Source organism: Callithrix jacchus, chromosome 17 (genome assembly GCF_049354715.1).
Source record: "Callithrix jacchus isolate 240 chromosome 17, calJac240_pri, whole genome shotgun sequence".
Taxonomy (NCBI): Eukaryota; Metazoa; Chordata; class Mammalia; order Primates; family Cebidae; genus Callithrix; species Callithrix jacchus.
In genome coordinates, this window is record NC_133518.1 from 42,132,946 (window position 1) to 42,150,128 (window position 17,183).

General features: G+C 34.7%; 1 protein-coding gene across 5 annotated transcripts in view; it reads left to right on the forward strand.

The window, feature by feature from the left end:
- ATR (ATR checkpoint kinase) overlaps positions 1–17,183 on the forward strand; it is a 129,499-nt gene that overhangs the window by 102,775 nt on the left and 9,541 nt on the right. For 4 of the 5 annotated variants that reach the window (XM_035278080.3, XM_035278081.3, XM_017965779.4 and 1 more), the window contains 9 exons: positions 2,096–2,238; positions 4,554–4,651; positions 5,168–5,400; positions 6,613–6,747; positions 8,491–8,700; positions 10,085–10,228; positions 12,894–13,044; positions 15,667–15,823; positions 15,940–16,093. In XM_035278080.3, coding sequence (XP_035133971.3) covers positions 2,096–2,238; positions 4,554–4,651; positions 5,168–5,400; positions 6,613–6,747; positions 8,491–8,700; positions 10,085–10,228; positions 12,894–13,044; positions 15,667–15,823; positions 15,940–16,093 — 1,425 coding nt within the window. Of the gene's footprint in view, positions 1–2,095; positions 2,239–4,553; positions 4,652–5,167; positions 5,401–6,612; positions 6,787–8,490; positions 8,701–10,084; positions 10,229–12,893; positions 13,045–15,666; positions 15,824–15,939; positions 16,094–17,183 lie in introns of all 5 variants that reach the window. The other variant, XR_013528590.1, reaches the window with a different exon arrangement.

A 17,183-nucleotide genomic window follows, 5' to 3' on the forward strand; every position in this document is an offset into this window, starting at 1 on the left:
AGAAGATATTTCCAATATATTAGAGGCTCATATCCAGAATATGACCCAGCATGTCCCCATAGGATATATATAAGAATGTTTATAACATTATTATTTGTAGATTTTATATTGGAAGTAACCCAAATGGCAATCAGTTATAGAGTGGATAAATACATTGTAGCATATTCTTATAATGGAATACTATTTGGTAAACCTAATTTATATTGCAGCAACTTGGATTAATATCACAAATGTAACGTTGAATAAAAGAAGCCAGTTAAAAAATAATACATGTAGAACCAGACATGGTGGCTCATGCCTATAATCCCAGCACTTTGGGAGATTGAGGCAGGTGGATTGCTTGAGCTGAGGAGTTCAAGACCAGCTTGGGCAATATGGCAAAACCCCATCTCTACAAAAAATACAAAAAGTAGCTGGGTATGGTGGTGTATACTTGTAGTCTCAGCTGCTCCATAGACTAAGGAGGAAGGATCACCTTGAGCCTAGGAGGTCAAGGCTGCACGGAATCATGAGCATGTCACTGCACTTCAGCCAGAGCAACAGAGCAAAACCCTGTCTCTAATAATTATTATAGTATGATTCTGTTTATTTAAAAGTTCAAAAACAGACAAAACAAAACTGGAGTTCTTGTATGAGAATGATCAATTTGTGATAAGTGATCAAGTTGTACACATGAAATTCATGTATGTTTCTGTATATAAACTTTATTTTTCAAAAGAAAACTTAAAAATCTTAACTAAAAATGGGGAGAGAGAGAAGAGCAGTAGAGAGGGAGGGAGGAGCTTTTATATAAAAGTAATTACTTTGTAATAATTGATCAAGCTGTAAATGTAAAATTTGTGTATTTTTCTCTATGAATTTTACTTTTCAAAATAAATATTTAAAATCTAAGCTGAAATGAGAGTGGGAAGAGGAAGGACGTTAGGGGAGGAGGAAGAAAGGAAGACAGATGGGAAGGAATAAAGGAAGGAAAGACCAGATTGACTAATATGTTTTTCTGGCAGCCCTTGCCCTGTGTGGCTGGTTAGGTAAATGAACCCAGCATGTACCACACATCTAATCATGTCGTTCTGTCCTTTATTCCCAGGCAGGTTTGTGTCTGTAGAGTCTCAAGATTAGAGTCAGTAGAAACTCAGGATCTCAGTTAAGGTTTCTGGTCTAAACTATGTTCTTAAACTTGTTTAGATTAAAAGTAGAACTTGGTTTAAAAAAATGGTCAGTGATCCTATGTATTTCCTATCACATTTCATATAAAATATTAAAAATTAATAAACCACACAAATGTTTAGGTCAGGAACATCAAGAAGAAATAACCAAGGAGACTGAGTGTGGCCAGAAAGAGAGGAGAAAACTTGGAAGATAGTGGCCTGACTGAAGTCAAGGGATGAAAGCATTTGAAAGAAGTGGCTCGGGCAATAGAAACAGATATTGAAGAGAGTTCAAATGATAAAAGGATTGTAAAATATCTCTTGGATTTAAGGAGCTCCTTAGTGAAGTGATAAAGACTGAAGCTGAAAAAAAATAGTTTTAGGAATGAATGTGAGGTAGAGAAATTCTTTCTAGAAGCCGCCTTCTGAAGGAGTTGAGAGAAAAGGCAGTAACTTGTGAGAGATCTTGGAGAAAACCAGTATACCTGATTTTTATTTTAACATAATTTTTATGCTTTTTAAAGTCCTAGCGTCTTTAGAGATTTGACATTACTTCTGCTTTGGGGATTTTTTTTAAATGCCTTTCATGATATATGTGTATACACATACACACACACACACATCCCACTTTAATCCATCTAGACACTACTTTGATATATCTTTTAAAGTGGTAATATAAATAGAGTTTTCTTCTCCTAAGTTGTGAATTATTCCAACACTATTCATGCTGGACAGTGGAGAGCCCACCAGAACCAGTCAGCCCTCCTGAAAAAGCCTTTGTAAGAAGGTGGCTCTTCCTTATCCATATCAAAAATTGAGTCTGCTTTTGACTTTGTTTTGCCTAAATAAAGGTCACATATTTTTGATCCCTAATCATCTATTCATACTTTACTTCCCAGCATAGTGTGAGATTTCTTTAGGTGAGTATCCTGTGTTCTTTTTTACAGGATGTGACTGCATGCCTGCCAGAATGGGAGGATGGGCATTTCTACCTTGCCAAGTACTATGACAAATTGATGCCCATGGTCACAGACAACAAAATGGAAAAGCAAGGTGATCTCATTTGGTATATAGTTCTTCATTTTGGCAGGTGAGTGTGAGAACTGCATGTTTGCAGATTAAATATGTAAGGATGACTATTAATATTGAAACTTACCACATGTCTTAGCATATTCTAGCTATTTTCTGGCTTATCACTGATTCAGTGTATCACCTTAGATAAGATGTAAATTTTTTTTATGCAACTTTTTTCTTCACTTTAAGAACTAATTTTTTAAATGAAAAAAGTTATTTTTTCATTAAAAGTGATAGGCATGTGTTTTGGAAAAAGTCTCTCTAACCATGTTATTTCTCTGCTCTCACGCCAACACAAAATCATCAACACAGTAGAAGACTTCCATGACCAAAGATGTGGGGTTTTTTTCCGCATATACCAAGCAGTGGACACCAGCTTGGTGTTCTCCAAGTCTGTTCTGACACTCCACCCAGAGACAGTGTCATTCCTTAAAAGTTGAGGACTTGGTCACACAAGACCGTCCCTTCCTTCCCCTCATTGCAAGTCTGGGCCTCTAGAATGTTTGACTAACTGGCTTCAAGATGGGGTTCTCACAACCTCCTCTTGGGTTCAATAAATTTGCTAGAGCAGCTCACAGAACTCAGGGAAACACGTTTACTGGTTTATTAAGAAAGATATTTTAAAGAATACAAATAAACAGCCTGATGAAGAGATACATAGGGTACGTTCTGGAGGATTTCAGCACAGGAGCTTCTGTCTTTATGGAGATGGGATGTGCCATCCTCCTGGCACATGGAGGAGGTCTTCATCACCTTCCTGTCAGCCTCCATGTGTTCAACTCTGGAAGCTCTCCAAACCCTGTCCTGTGGGGTTTTTTAATGGAGTCTTTTATTACATGGGCATGATTGACAACCGTGTACAAATGTGAGTGGACAAAAAGCTCATAATGTAAACCCAGCAAGGCCTGTGTGTTCAAACTTTTCTTGGCCAAGTTATATAGCATTCCTTCTTCTAGGGTATGGGGCAGGATCCTCTCTGGAATGAGGATTTTTTTTTTTTTTTTTTTTTTTTTTTGAGACAAAGTCTCACTCTCGCCCAGGCAGAGTGCAGTGGCTCGATCTCAGCTCACTGCAACCTCTGCCTCCCAGGTTCAAGCAATTCTCCTGCTTCAGCCTCCTGAGTAGCTGGGATTACAGGTGCTCGTCACCACACCTGGCTAATTTTTTTTTTTTTAAAGAGACAGCATTTCACCATGTTAGTCAGGCTGGTCTCAAACTTTTGACCTTGTGATCTGGCTGCCGATGCCTCCCAAAGTGCTGGGATTACAGGTGTGAGCTATGCTGCCCAGAATGGAATGAGGATCTTTTGACCCACAGTCAGATTAGAATCCTGCCTTGGGCTGGTGAGTGAAGGACAAGAGAATCTTATAGAGAGAGATTCTGTTTCCTGAGGCCTAAAGTGCCCTGACATTTTAACAAGGAGTTAGGAGCCAGTAACTGTGAACTAAAACCAGTGTATGCATTGTAATACCACAGCATATATTTTTTAAAAATTCAGCAGCACCAAATTAGGTATCCTTCCCGTTCCAGACCCTCATCCCCGGAGTCTCCAACTGTAGAGTTTCAGAAGACCCTAAATTTTATGGAGACACACACACAAACATATTTTTTTTTTTGAGATGAAGTCTCACTCTGACGCCTAGGCTGGAGTGCAGTGACGTGATGATCTCAGCTCACTGCAACCTCCACCTCCCAGGTTGAAGCGATTCTCCTGCCTTAGCCTTCTTAGTACCTGGAATTGCAGGTGCACACCACCACATCCGACTAATTTTCTCCCAGGCAGAATCATTCATATAGGTATTGATTCCTATTTTTGAATGAAAGGAGAGCATGATAAAGCCAGAATTTCAAGAATATTAGTCTGGAGTTTATTGAAGGGAAGAAATGTGGAATTAGGGTGACCAAATTATTATAATTTCCCATAAATTGAATGATTGGACCTGACCTAGGCTTATGGCCAAAGAATGCAAATGAAGGCACATAGATCCTAAGGAAAGATTAAAAGAAGTATTCATAGATTTTGATTAGAGCAGAATTTATACATTATACAATATGTTCAATGTATGTGTATATTTGTATATGTATACGTATATTTGTACATATACTGTAAGTGGAAACATATAGTATGTACATGTTTTTGGTACAGGGAATATAGAGCTAAATGAGGACTATAAAAAAGTAGAAGAGTCAAAGATAACTTACAGGAAGAAATATTTATACCATAATTTTTGTGAAAAGGATATATATAACTGATGTAGTTGTTTGAATCTTTAAATTTTAATTTATATAAAAAAGCTATGCTAATAATGTTCCTCTTCTATATAATTGCAGATCTCTACAATATGGAAATCAGTTCATATATCAGTCAATGCCACGAATGTTAACACTATGGCTTGATTATGGTACAAAGGCATATGAATGGGAAAAAGGTATAACTCTTCACATAAAAATTTTAAAGGACTAGGAATTACAACTTCGGTATAAAGTCAGAATTGGCTGGACAGTCTAAATTCCTGAAAGCTTGGAAGGCATTTGATAATTAAGATGTTATATAAGTGTGAGTAAGAAACTAAATGTTAAAAAGGAAAGACAAATCATAGACTTTTAAAGTAGTTAATAATTCAGGGCTTCAAGTAAAAATCTGATTATTTCTTGATGAATCTAACACATATTAAAAGTAAAAGTTTTAGCCAAATAATTTACCCTAAAAATTAAAATGGATAGTGAAAGTTAATGTCCCTTAGGTGTTTGAAATGGCTCTAAATATTTTTTCTAGTCGGACAGAGACAACTGTCTTTTCACAAATTGGCAACTCATCTAGCCTTGGGTATGGGAATAATGTATTTTAAAGCTGTTTTTAAAACAAAATTTTTCTTCTGTGAAATGAACTGATATATTGATTTTTCTTTTTCCTTAAATGTTTTTTAAACTTTTTTTACCCCCAGCTGGCCGCTCTGATCGTGTACAAATGAGGAATGATTTGGGTAAAATAAACAAGGTTATTACAGAGCATACAAACTGTTTAGCTCCGTATCAATTTTTGACGGCTTTTTCACAATTGATCTCTCGAATTTGTCATTCTCATGATGAAGTTTTTGTTGTCTTGATGGAAATAATAGCCAAAGTATTTCTAGCCTATCCTCAACAAGCAATGTGGATGATGACAGCTGTGTCAAAGGTAATCACCAGGATCTTTTACCATTTTATATAAATTGATTATGTAATACTAATATGTAGATACAAGTTCCAGGGTTTCTCTTCTATATTAGATTAGTAATTTTAAATGTGTTTTAAAATTATAGCATTATATCTTAATTTAATATTTGATATAACCAGATGAAATGAGGTAATTAGTATGTTTAAGATCAAATTCAGCATATGTTTTCTTTATGAAGTGTAGTAAACTGTTCATGCTAAATGCAAAATTATTACCTATGTTTTCACAAATATTTTAATCCAAAGTACCTGAATTTTTTTTTTTTCTTAAGAGACAGGATCTTTCTCTGTTGCCCAGACTGTGCAGTGGTGGGATCTTAGCTCAGTGCAGCCTCGAAGTCCTGGGTTCAAGTGATCCTCTTGCCTCAGCTTCCCAGTAGCTGGGATGGTAGGGGTGTGGTACTATGTACACCTGATTTTTAGATTTTTTGGTAGAAATGGGATCTTGCTGTGTTGCTTAGGCTGTGCTCAAACTCCTGGGCTCAAGTGATCCTTCTGCTTTGGCCTCCCAAAGCGCTGGGATTATAGGCATGAGCAATTGTGCCCTGCCAGTACCTGAATTATTAATAGTAAAAAATCCTGTATTGCATCATTAATTGGAATTCATATATTGGTTAGTATATTAATAAGTAAATATTTTAGAGAATGTAGATACAGAGACATAAAACAAAAATAAAAATTCACACCTTGGACCATTCATTAATATTTTGATATAATTTTATTTGTATATTTTCTAGCATATTTTAACACATTTAATTATGTTGCCATATAATTTCATATTTTTCACTTAAGATTGTTTCTATTTGTTAAATATACTTTGAAGATATAATTTTAATATATAAAATTCTAGAAAATAGCCTTCAATAACTTATTTAACTATTTAGTTGATCATTAAGGTTATTCCCATTTTTCTTGCTGTTGTAACACATCTAGATATGTCTGTGTTTATTCTCATTTCTAATTGTTTCTTCAGGGCAGATCCCTGTAACTTTATAATCCACAAAGTTATAGGGTGGCAGTACTTGTATGGTTCTTGATAGCATTGCCAAACAGATTTTCAGGAAATTAGTATAAACTCTCATCATGAATACTTTTTAAGATGATTTTTGTTCATCAAAAATTTTATCTTTTAAAAATCTTGTATAAAATAGCATTTAACTCTTTTTTATTACAGTCTTCTTATCCCATGCGTGTGAACAGATGCAAGGAAATCCTAAATAAAGCCATTCATATGAAAAAGTCCTTAGAGAAGTTTGTTGGAGATGCAACTCGCCTAACAGATAAGCTTCTAGAATTGTGCAATAAACCGGTACTATCATAATCTTACTGCTTATTAAACCGATGTCGGGTAATTTTATATATATATATCTTATAATCTTATATATAATTTGAGCTATTTTTCATTTGATTAATTAAAATTCTAACATAAGATGTATACATATATCAAAATGTATTATATATTTTAATTATGTATGATTTATCTTAATAAAGCAGTTTTTAATATTTCTAATATATGTTCAAATACCCTCTGATATTTCTAAAAGTTCTTCTTACTGTAAATTAAGAATTTTCCGGGCCGGGCGCGGTGGCTCAAGCCTGTAGTCCCAGCACTTTGGGAGGCTGAGGCGGGTGGATCACGAGGTCAGCAGATCGAGACCATCTTGGTCAACATGGTGAAACCCCGTCTCTACTAAAATTACAAAAAATTAGCTGGGCATGGTAGTGCGTGCCTGTAATCCCAGCTGCTCGGGAGGCTGAGGCAGGAGAATTGCCTGAACCCAGGAGGCAGAGATTGCGGTGAGCCGAGATCTTGCCATTGCACTCCAGCCTGGGTAACAAGAGCGAAACTCCGTCTCAAAAAAAAAAAAAAAAAAAAAAAAGAATTTTCCAAGATATAGATTATTCATGGTTATCAGAAATTTTTAGTAGATAATATGAAATAAGCCGTAAAAATATAAGTATGTAAAATATTCAAAGTTACTTAAAGTACTCTCTATGATTATATCACATTTTAAACTTTCAAAATTCATATACATTATTAAACTGCACTTATGTAATAGGGAAGAAGGTTGGGGTTTTGCTTTTCATTCTTTCATATATTTCAGTGCCTACGAGCAGACAAGCACTATGCAAAGGAACACAAGATGAATAAAATATGTTCTTACCCCTGAGGTGCTCATAGTCCTATAGGGAACTAAGCAGATGGTTATCTAGAGCAATAAGTACTTTTTTCAGTAGATTTGTGACTAAAGTAGGAACATGGTTACAGGAGTGACCTCACTATTCTACCTAAAGAATTAGAGAAAAATCTCCAAGGATATGTAGGTAAGATAAAATGGGAAGTGGGAATGGCTATAAGGAGGGAGAGAGAGGCTCTTTAATAAGGTATATAGCTAGACTTCACTTGACAAATATTCCGAGTCCATCAGTGTTTATAGATGAAAAGATATAGACTATTTCTCACCTTTCCTTTAACAATAATCTCAAAAGGATAATCTGCATTTTTAACTCCATTAATCCCATTTGACCTCTGATGCACTTGACATTATCAAAAACAGTGTTACGGTGGCCAACATTTATTAAACACTAACACTGTTGTAAGTGCCTTACATGTACAGGTTTCCAGTTCTTTATCGGAAACCTTTGTGGCAAGCTGCACTTAGAAATTCAGGATTTTTAAGGTAATGTAAATACATATTTAATAGTGCATATTTAATATTTGATATTTCCACTAAGGATAACATGTTGGAGCATCCCATAATTAAACACATAACTGTTTCTCAGTGAGAGTTTGATTTACAAAATTCTTTGGATTGTCTAACATCTGGTAATAGATTGTAGGCCTCTACTCTCTCCTTTAATCATTAAACAATTCTATGATGTAGGTGCTATTATTAATGAGATAAATGATAGAGGTTATTATGGGATAGTTAGAATATACTTAGAAAACTACAGACTGCTGAACCTTTGTAAGTAAGATATTGTAATAGTGAAATTTTTGTTATAGTTGAATTTAAGGTAAAAAATTAAAATGCACGCCTTATTTTTTCAGGTTGATGGAAATAGTTCCACGTTAAGCATGAGCACTCATTTCAGAATGCTTAAAAAGCTGGTAGAAGAAGCAACATTTAGTGAAATCCTCATTCCTCTGCAGTCAGTCATGATACCTACACTTCCGTCAATTCTGGGAACCCATGCTAACCGTGCTAGCCATGAGCCATTTCCTGGACATTGGGCCTATATTGCAGGATTTGATGATATGGTAAACTTGAGTTTTATATGACTTTGATTTTAAAATTTAGTTTTTAAAACTTCAAATTAAGATAAAAAGTGTATTTCACAGAATTTACATGAATCTTATTTGTGAAGAAAAAAATAATTAGAAATACAGAAAAGTAAATCTCATTTGTACTGATGGCAAAAATATTCAGTGATTAAAAAAAGTTCTGATTCAGGATTCACATTCACCCTAATATTTTGATTTTTCAAATGCTCCTATTGTTTAAGTATGAATATAACCTTTATTTTTTCACAATTAGATTTTTCTTCTCTCTCTCTTTTTTTTTAAACAGAGTCTCATTCTGTTGCCCAGGCTGGAGTGTAGTGGTGTGATCTCGGCTCACTGCAAACTCTGCTTCTCAGACTCGAGCAATCCACCCATCTTAGCTTCCAGAGTAGCTGGGACTACAGGTGCACACCACCATGCCTAGCTAATTTTTTAATTACTTGTAGATACGGGGTTTCGTCATGTTGCCTAGGCAAGTCTCAAATGCCTAGGCTCAAGCCATCCTCCTGCTCAGCCTTCCCAAGTGTTAGTATAACAGACATGAGCCACTGTACCCAGCCTATGCTTTGTTTTTAATTTAAGCAGCATCATTCACCTTATTTATTTACTTCATTGGGTACACTGAATGTTGGAAGACTTTGTTTTTGCAAAAATCAAATTACTTTCAATTGATAAACATTTCTGAACATGAAAGACATTGAAAAACAGTCTCAGGCTCTGCAGAAAGATCCTTAAAAGATGGTTCAGAAATCTTTTAGGCCGGTGCGGTGTCTCTTGCCTATAATACTAGCACTCTGGGAGGCCAAGGCAGGCAGATCACGAGGTCAGGAGTTCGAGATCAGCCTGGCCAATATGTTGAAACTCCATCTCTACTAAAAATACAAAAAAAAAATAGCCAGTCATCGTGGCACACGCCTGTAGTCCCAGCTACTCAGGAGGCTGAGGCAGGAGAATTGCTTGAATCCAGGAGGCAGAGGTTGCAGTGAGCCGAGATTGTGTCACTGCACTCCAGCCTGGGCAATAGAGGGAGACTCCATCTCAAAAGAAAAAAAAAATTTTAAACATTTTGACTGCTTTGAAGGGGGCTGCCTAAATTTGAATATGTAAGTACTTGTATTGCAATGAAGGAATCTTTTTATGCATAGCTATTTCTAATGGGTTAAAATGTGTTTCTGTTCATAGACAGTCATTCTTTTCATAGTTCATAGATAATTAAAAGAAATTTTAAAAATACAAATTTACTACACAATATACCTTGTAATATTCTTTTTATTTTTTAATGTAACTCAAGGTTTATAATATATAGACATTTAAACAGAAATTTTTGGCCCTAATTCATATATAACTTATCATCCTTTAGGTGGAAATTCTCGCTTCTCTTCAGAAACCAAAGAAAATTTCTTTAAAAGGGTCAGATGGAAAGTTCTACATCATGATGTGTAAGCCAAAAGACGACCTGAGAAAGGATTGTAGACTAATGGAATTCAATTCCTTGATTAATAAGGTTTGGAGATAGTTTGCTTTATTTTATTTATTTATTTATTGACTATTATAAAAGCAGAATGCTTTTATTTTAGAGTTACTATAATTACTATCATTGTGATATAGGCATTTTAGTATGCAAACAGATCACTCTTAAAAAGCAGGAATGAAATATACTGTCTTTTTCATTTTCATTTAATTTTTGTATTGAGATAAAATGTACATAACATAAAACAACATATAATAATTTTTAATGTATATTGTTCAGTGGCATTAAGTACTCACATTGTTATACACCATCACCACCATCCCCCTCCTGAACTTTTTTCATCTTCCCAAATTGGAGCTCTGTATCTATTAAACAATAACTTCCCATTTCCCTTCCCCTCAGCTTCCAGCAACCATTATTTTGTCTCTATGAATAACCATTTGAGGTACCTAACATAAGTATCGTATTTATCCTTTTATGACTGGCTTAAATCACTTGGCATTATTCAGAGTTCATTCATATTATAGCATGTGTCAGAATTTCCTCCCTCTTAAAGCCAAATAAAATAAAATAAAGAAAATAAAGTTTATTGTTTTTCATCCACATTTTATTTATCTATTTATCCATTATTGGACATTTGGGTGCTTCTGCCTTTTGGCTATTGTGTTGATACATTTATCAAAAGATAAATAGGCTGGGTACAGTGGCTCATACCTATAATCCCAACACTTTGGGTGGCCTGGGAAAGAGGATCACTTGAAGCCAAGAGTTCAAGACCAGCTTGGCCTACATAGTGAAACCCTGTCTACAAAATATTTTTTAAAAATATTATCCAGGCTTGGTGGCACATACCTTTAGTCCCAGCTACTTGGGAGGCTGAGGCAGGAGGATTGTTTGAGCCCAGGAGTTTGAGGCTACAGTGAGCTATGATCATGCCACTGCACTCTAACCCAGATAACAGAGCCAAGTCCCTGACTCTGATAAATAAACAGATGAATGAAAGGTAATCATTAGCATTTTGTCAGTTCTGTTGCTATTTGATTTATATCTCAAAGATGATATGAGGACCCTTATCAAAGGTTTATTATAAATGTATGGTTTATATATTTTGAACTATTCTGTAACCAGGTATTTGTAAATGCATAGCGTATTATTTTTCTGTTGGTAAAAATTGAACAATACTGTGGAAAGATGAAACTTGATTATTTTTCTACAAGCTTTTTCTCCCTTCTTCTCATTCCCTTCCCATATTTTAAAGTTATAGATCTTTAGCATAGAAAAGATATAGCAGTAGATGAGTTTGTGTTTTTAAAAAAGAACAGTTATAGTCTGCTTGGTTTAACCAAAAGTAATTTAAAAATTAATACCACATTAAAAACTATCTCAAAAGCAATATGAAAAACAGGATTATTTTTTATTTTAAAATATTGTTTGGGCTGAGTGTGGTTGCTTACACCTATAATCTCAGCACTTTGGGAGGCTGAGGCAGGCAGATCACTTGAGGCCAGTAGCTCTAGTCCAGCATGGCCAACATGGCAAAAACCTGTCTCTACTAAAAATACAAAAATTAGCCAGGCATGTTGGTGCACGGCTGTGTTCCCAGCTACTTGGGAGACTGAGGCATGAGAATTGCTTGAGCCTGGGAGTCGGAGGTTGCAATGAGCCCAGACTGCACTCCAGCCTGGGTGACAGAGTGAGATTCTGTCTCAGCAATGACAACAAAGTCTTTTTTGGTAAAATGGTAACTTAATTCACTAACTAGTAAACCATTAGTAAATTCTTTCCAAAACTTCCTGAGTATTTTTCTGAGTATCGAATTTACTTGAGTATCAAGTGGCCTGACTTTAGTTTATAAATTTACATTAATCAGCTTTGTGACTTTAATTAAAGTATTTTGTTACATTTTCTCTCATGAACATGGTAAAATAAAATAGCCTGATTGTAAAAAAACTGTTAGTTTTGGAGACCACACACTGATCTTACAATATATGAGATTCTAATGCCATACTGTTTTCCTGGTAGTTATGGAACCTGTTTCCTAAAATGTTAAATGTATTTTTGGTCAGTGATTGTGCTTTTGAATTGTATAGGTTACAATTATAGATATATGCTTAGTTGCTTACTTCATGCAGGTCTAGAATTAAACATAATACTGTTTCTTTTTACCTAATATATCAGGATCAATCAGATGAAATATGTAAGGCTTTCTTTTGCTAAGGGATAGCTTTTGAAATAAGGTTGTGATAAACCGAAAGAGAAGGAATGCATTTTGAGGATGTCATAGAACTCACGCTCTTTCGTTTATGTATTTTAGAAATAATTAAAATTAAATAGCAGACTCTGTGCCTAAGGACTTAATGTTTCATAATACTTGTAAAGCAATAGAAAATAAACTGTAGGATTTTGTCATTGTTAAATATACAACTTAAATATTTTAAACACAATATTCTTGTCACATTAATAGTGAATAATTAAAAAGAAGGACCTACCTGGGACATTTTTAATAATTTGGAAATAGAGATACTGTCTCAGTAGTGTCCTTCCCTATCATTCAGAAGAATTATGCATATATACCACATAGTAAGCCTTCATAGTCATTCTTTTGTTATGAAATGAACAATCTTTAGATATATTCGATACAACATTTAGAAATTTTTAATTGTATCTTGTTTTTAAATTTATGTGTATTTTTTAACAGTGCTTAAGAAAAGATGCAGAGTCTCGTAGAAGAGAACTTCATATTCGAACATATGCAGTTATTCCACTGAATGACGAATGTGGGATTATCGAATGGGTGAACAACACTGCTGGTTTGAGACCTATTCTAACCAAACTATATAAGGAAAAGGGTATAAAATTCATTCTTATAAATATATAGTGTGGGTATAATAGTTACTAAGTTATATAATATGGGTAAAATTGGTATTAATATATGTTAGTATATATTTTTTATATGTCATAGTGAAATTTCTAGATTTTAACACTTAGTGTTTCCCTCCTTCTCCTCCCTCCCCTCCCTTTTCTCCCTCCCTCCCCTTCCTCTCTCACTCCTTTCCTCCCTCTCTCCCTCCTTCGCTCCCTCCCCTCCCCCTCATCCCCCCTTCCTTCCCTTCATCCCTCCCTCCCTCCCTCCTTCCTCCCTTCCCTCCCCTCCCCTCCCCTACCTATTTTGATTCCTTCCCTGTCTTCATTCAAAAAGAATTTGAGATAGCTTACAAAACTATATATTAATATTTGTTTTTCGCAGATACTGGTTAACAATTCTGAAACTACTTTATGTGTATACAATACTATTCTTTAGCAAATAATTAAATATGTTGTGTCTAATGAGAGCCAGTTTTCTCACTGTTGGAGAAAGGAAAGGAAAGAGAGAAGGCTAGAATGAAGTCTGACATTGTAGAATGGAATAAGAGGCTCCAACTGTCCAAACCTGGGATAATTTGAGCAAAGAAATAAATAATGATTGTGAACTATTATAACCCATGGAATAAATAATTAAACATTAATCCATACTGATATAAACAAATATTTGGTAAATAAATAAATAGAGAAGTAGGAATAATTCCTTATATTCTAATATAATTTCAGTGAATAAATGTAGAAAGGAAGATGGAAATAGAAAATCACCAATTAGCAAAAATTATAGTAATAATTATTATAGGCAATGATTATTAATAGATGCTAAAATTAATCGGCAAAAGTATGAGAAACAGGTTATTTAAAGAATCTCAAAGTATCTCCCTATTAGATACTTATTAATTATAAAGGGAAAAGTATAGTAACTTTAGAGAAACAAAAATTTCTGGTCAGAACTCTTTACAAATGTCAAAGTAATGAAAGACAAAAATACTTCCCAGATTTAATAACGTTTAATGACAACTAAATGTAATGTGGAATCCTGGGTTGGATCCTGACCCCCAAACAAAGTATCCTAGCGGGACAGCTGGTGGAATTTGAATAAGGTCGGAAGTTTGGTTAATAATACTGTAACAATAGGAATTTCCTGATTTGAATAACTGTACTATTGTACTATGGTTATGCAAGATATGAACATTAAGGAAGTCTGCGTAAAGGATATGTGGGATCTCCATATCATTGATGCAACTTTTTATAACATCTAAACTTATTTTAAAATAAAAATTTTTGAAGTGCATATGGTGTAATATATTAGAAATGAGTATATCAGGTTATCAAAGTGAAGTAGAAAATGAGTGTATGTTTTCATACATAATTTATATGGTATTTGCCATAACAAATTACTGCAAACTAGGTGGCTCTAAACAATAGAAATTTATCATCTCATGGTTCTGGAAGCTAAAGATACAAAATCAAGGTGTCATTAGGATCACAACCTCTCTGAAGGCCTTTCTTTTGCCTTCTGGTGTTCTGTGACTTCTGGCTGTATAGTACCACATTGCCTTTATTGTTACATAGTATTGTCTCTATGTCTCTGTGTCTCTATTTTCTTACAAGAACACGTCATTGGATTATTGAAAAAGGCCCATCTTCATGACTTTATCTTAACAATATTACATCTGCAAAGACCCTATTTCCAAATATGCTCACATTCCCGAGTACCAAGAATTAGGATTTCAGCATATTTTTTGAGAGATAAAGTTCAATTTATAATATTAAGTAATACTGATAAATTCTATATCATCGGTATTGTGCTAAGTATATTATGTACATTATTTTATTATTGTTGTTAACATGCCTGATTAGCCCTATTTTATGTACAGTGCCAGAGAACTTATGTAACTTGTCCAAGTTTGCAGTTGCAAAACTGAAACTCAAAGACACTTGAGTCAGAGTTCAAAGAACTTGCTGTTGACTATTTTATGAGCATGAAATATTGTGTATGGATTTGAAAATATATTTTTTCTTTGATAATTTGTGTCAGTATAATAAATATATGTATATACACATATATATTAATAAGTTCATTCATAGGGGACTTAATTCTGAGTCATATTCTGGAACTGTTTGATTTCACAACACTGGTTTTAGCGAACATTAATTTTCATCAATAAGAGGCTTCACTTGAGTAAGTACAGTGATCCCTCCTTATCTGCGGGATTGCTTCCGGAATACCCTCACATACTAAAGTCCACACACACTCATGTCTCACAGCCCTGCAGAACCTGCATATATGAAAAGTCACCCCTCAGTATACACTGATTTTGCATCCCATGTTTCTGATCCACGTTTGGTTGAAAAATAATCACATGTAAGTGGAACCACACAGTTCAAACTCACATTGTTCAAGGGTCATCTGTGTAAAGGGAAGATAATGTGATTTATTATTTTATTATACAACCAGTAACTTTATGCTTAATTGAAAATTTTTTATTCTTGTTTCTCAATAACAATTTGAATAAAAGTAGATGTTTCCTGTCCAAGTTTAACAAAAAAACTTTGCCACTTTTTTTCATGTGACTGATGTGATTCATGAATATCACTCGTCCTCTCAGGAGTGTATATGACAGGAAAAGAACTTCGCCAGTGTATGCTACCAAAGTCAGCAGCTTTATCTGAAAAACTCAAAGTATTCCAAGAATTTCTCCTGCCCAGGCATCCTCCTATTTTTCATGAGTGGTTTCTGAGAACATTCCCTGATCCTACATCATGGTAAGTTACCAACAATATAATATGTTGTTATGGTTGAATGTTTATTTTTAATATTTTAGATTTATATTTGCCTAATGTGGTATGTGTATATTTCATAGGCATTGTGTTTCTTTTAGGTATAGTAGCAGATCAGCGTACTGCCGTTCCACTGCAGTAATGTCAATGGTTGGTTACATTCTGGGGCTTGGAGACCGTCATGGTGAAAATATTCTCTTTGATTCTTTGACTGGTGAATGCGTACATGTGGATTTCAACTGTCTTTTCAATAAGGTATGTGACATGAGTTACTCTTACTGATGGTATGTTTTCTCCCAATTTCCTTTCTTCAACAACTGTTCTTCCTTGACATACCTGTTAGAAGCAGTTATACTCACAGTTGAGTTATATTGAGAATTTGTTGACTAGTTTTCATCAGTGGATCACATAGTAATGCATCTTAGGATGGAGAGAACTTAGAAGAGTGATACAGTACAGCTAGCACTGAATTTGAAGTCCAAAAGCATAGGTTTACCTTCTGACTCAAGTAGTTATTAGTTATGTGAATATGGGCAGATCAGTTCATTTTACTGAGACTCAGTTTTAGAGAGACAGAGTAGTTTCCAAATGGTTTCCAAATCTAGCAACATATCAGAATTATCCAAGAATTTAAAAAAAATTTACAGCAGTTGTAACACCCAGGAGATTCAGATTCTGTAGGTCCAGAATGGGGCCTAGGAATATATTAAGGCAATTGGACCCATCTTTAAGGCCCCCTATAATTATCCAGTATTATAATCCTGCAGGGCAGACGGGTAGGTTACCACACTATTTTCTTCACCCTCATCATCTACAGGTTGCCTTGTGTTGTCACAAGAAACCAAGAAAGATCATAGACCCAACTGAGAACAAATCAGAGATAAAACACTGGCATGGGTTAATCATACAAGAGAGGAATTTAGGGTAACTGATTAGAGGTATGAAAGGTCCCTAGAAAAGGCAGGTTAGAGGACAGCAGAAAATGAACAACTGGACTTCATTATATGACACATTTTATTTCCTTTATGAGGGATGTGAGTGTCTGACCCTTGGCTGCTTCTCTTCTCTTGTTTTGATATGTAAGTATTAAAGCAAAGTAGAAATATGTGAGAATATTTGTATTTTATATTATTTAAGAAAGACATTAACTAAGTTAATATGGGACTAAATATTGAATGTGTAAAATTTCTCTGCAATACTGCTCATTTACTATACTAAACTCAGTGAAAGGTAAGTCCATTACCTCCTAGATCTTATCCAAGATCAAGTGTGGGTTCAGTTCCGTAAAAGCAAAGCCAGAGCTATATGGCTCCTTCACGTTATAAACCTCTAATGTAGTTACAAC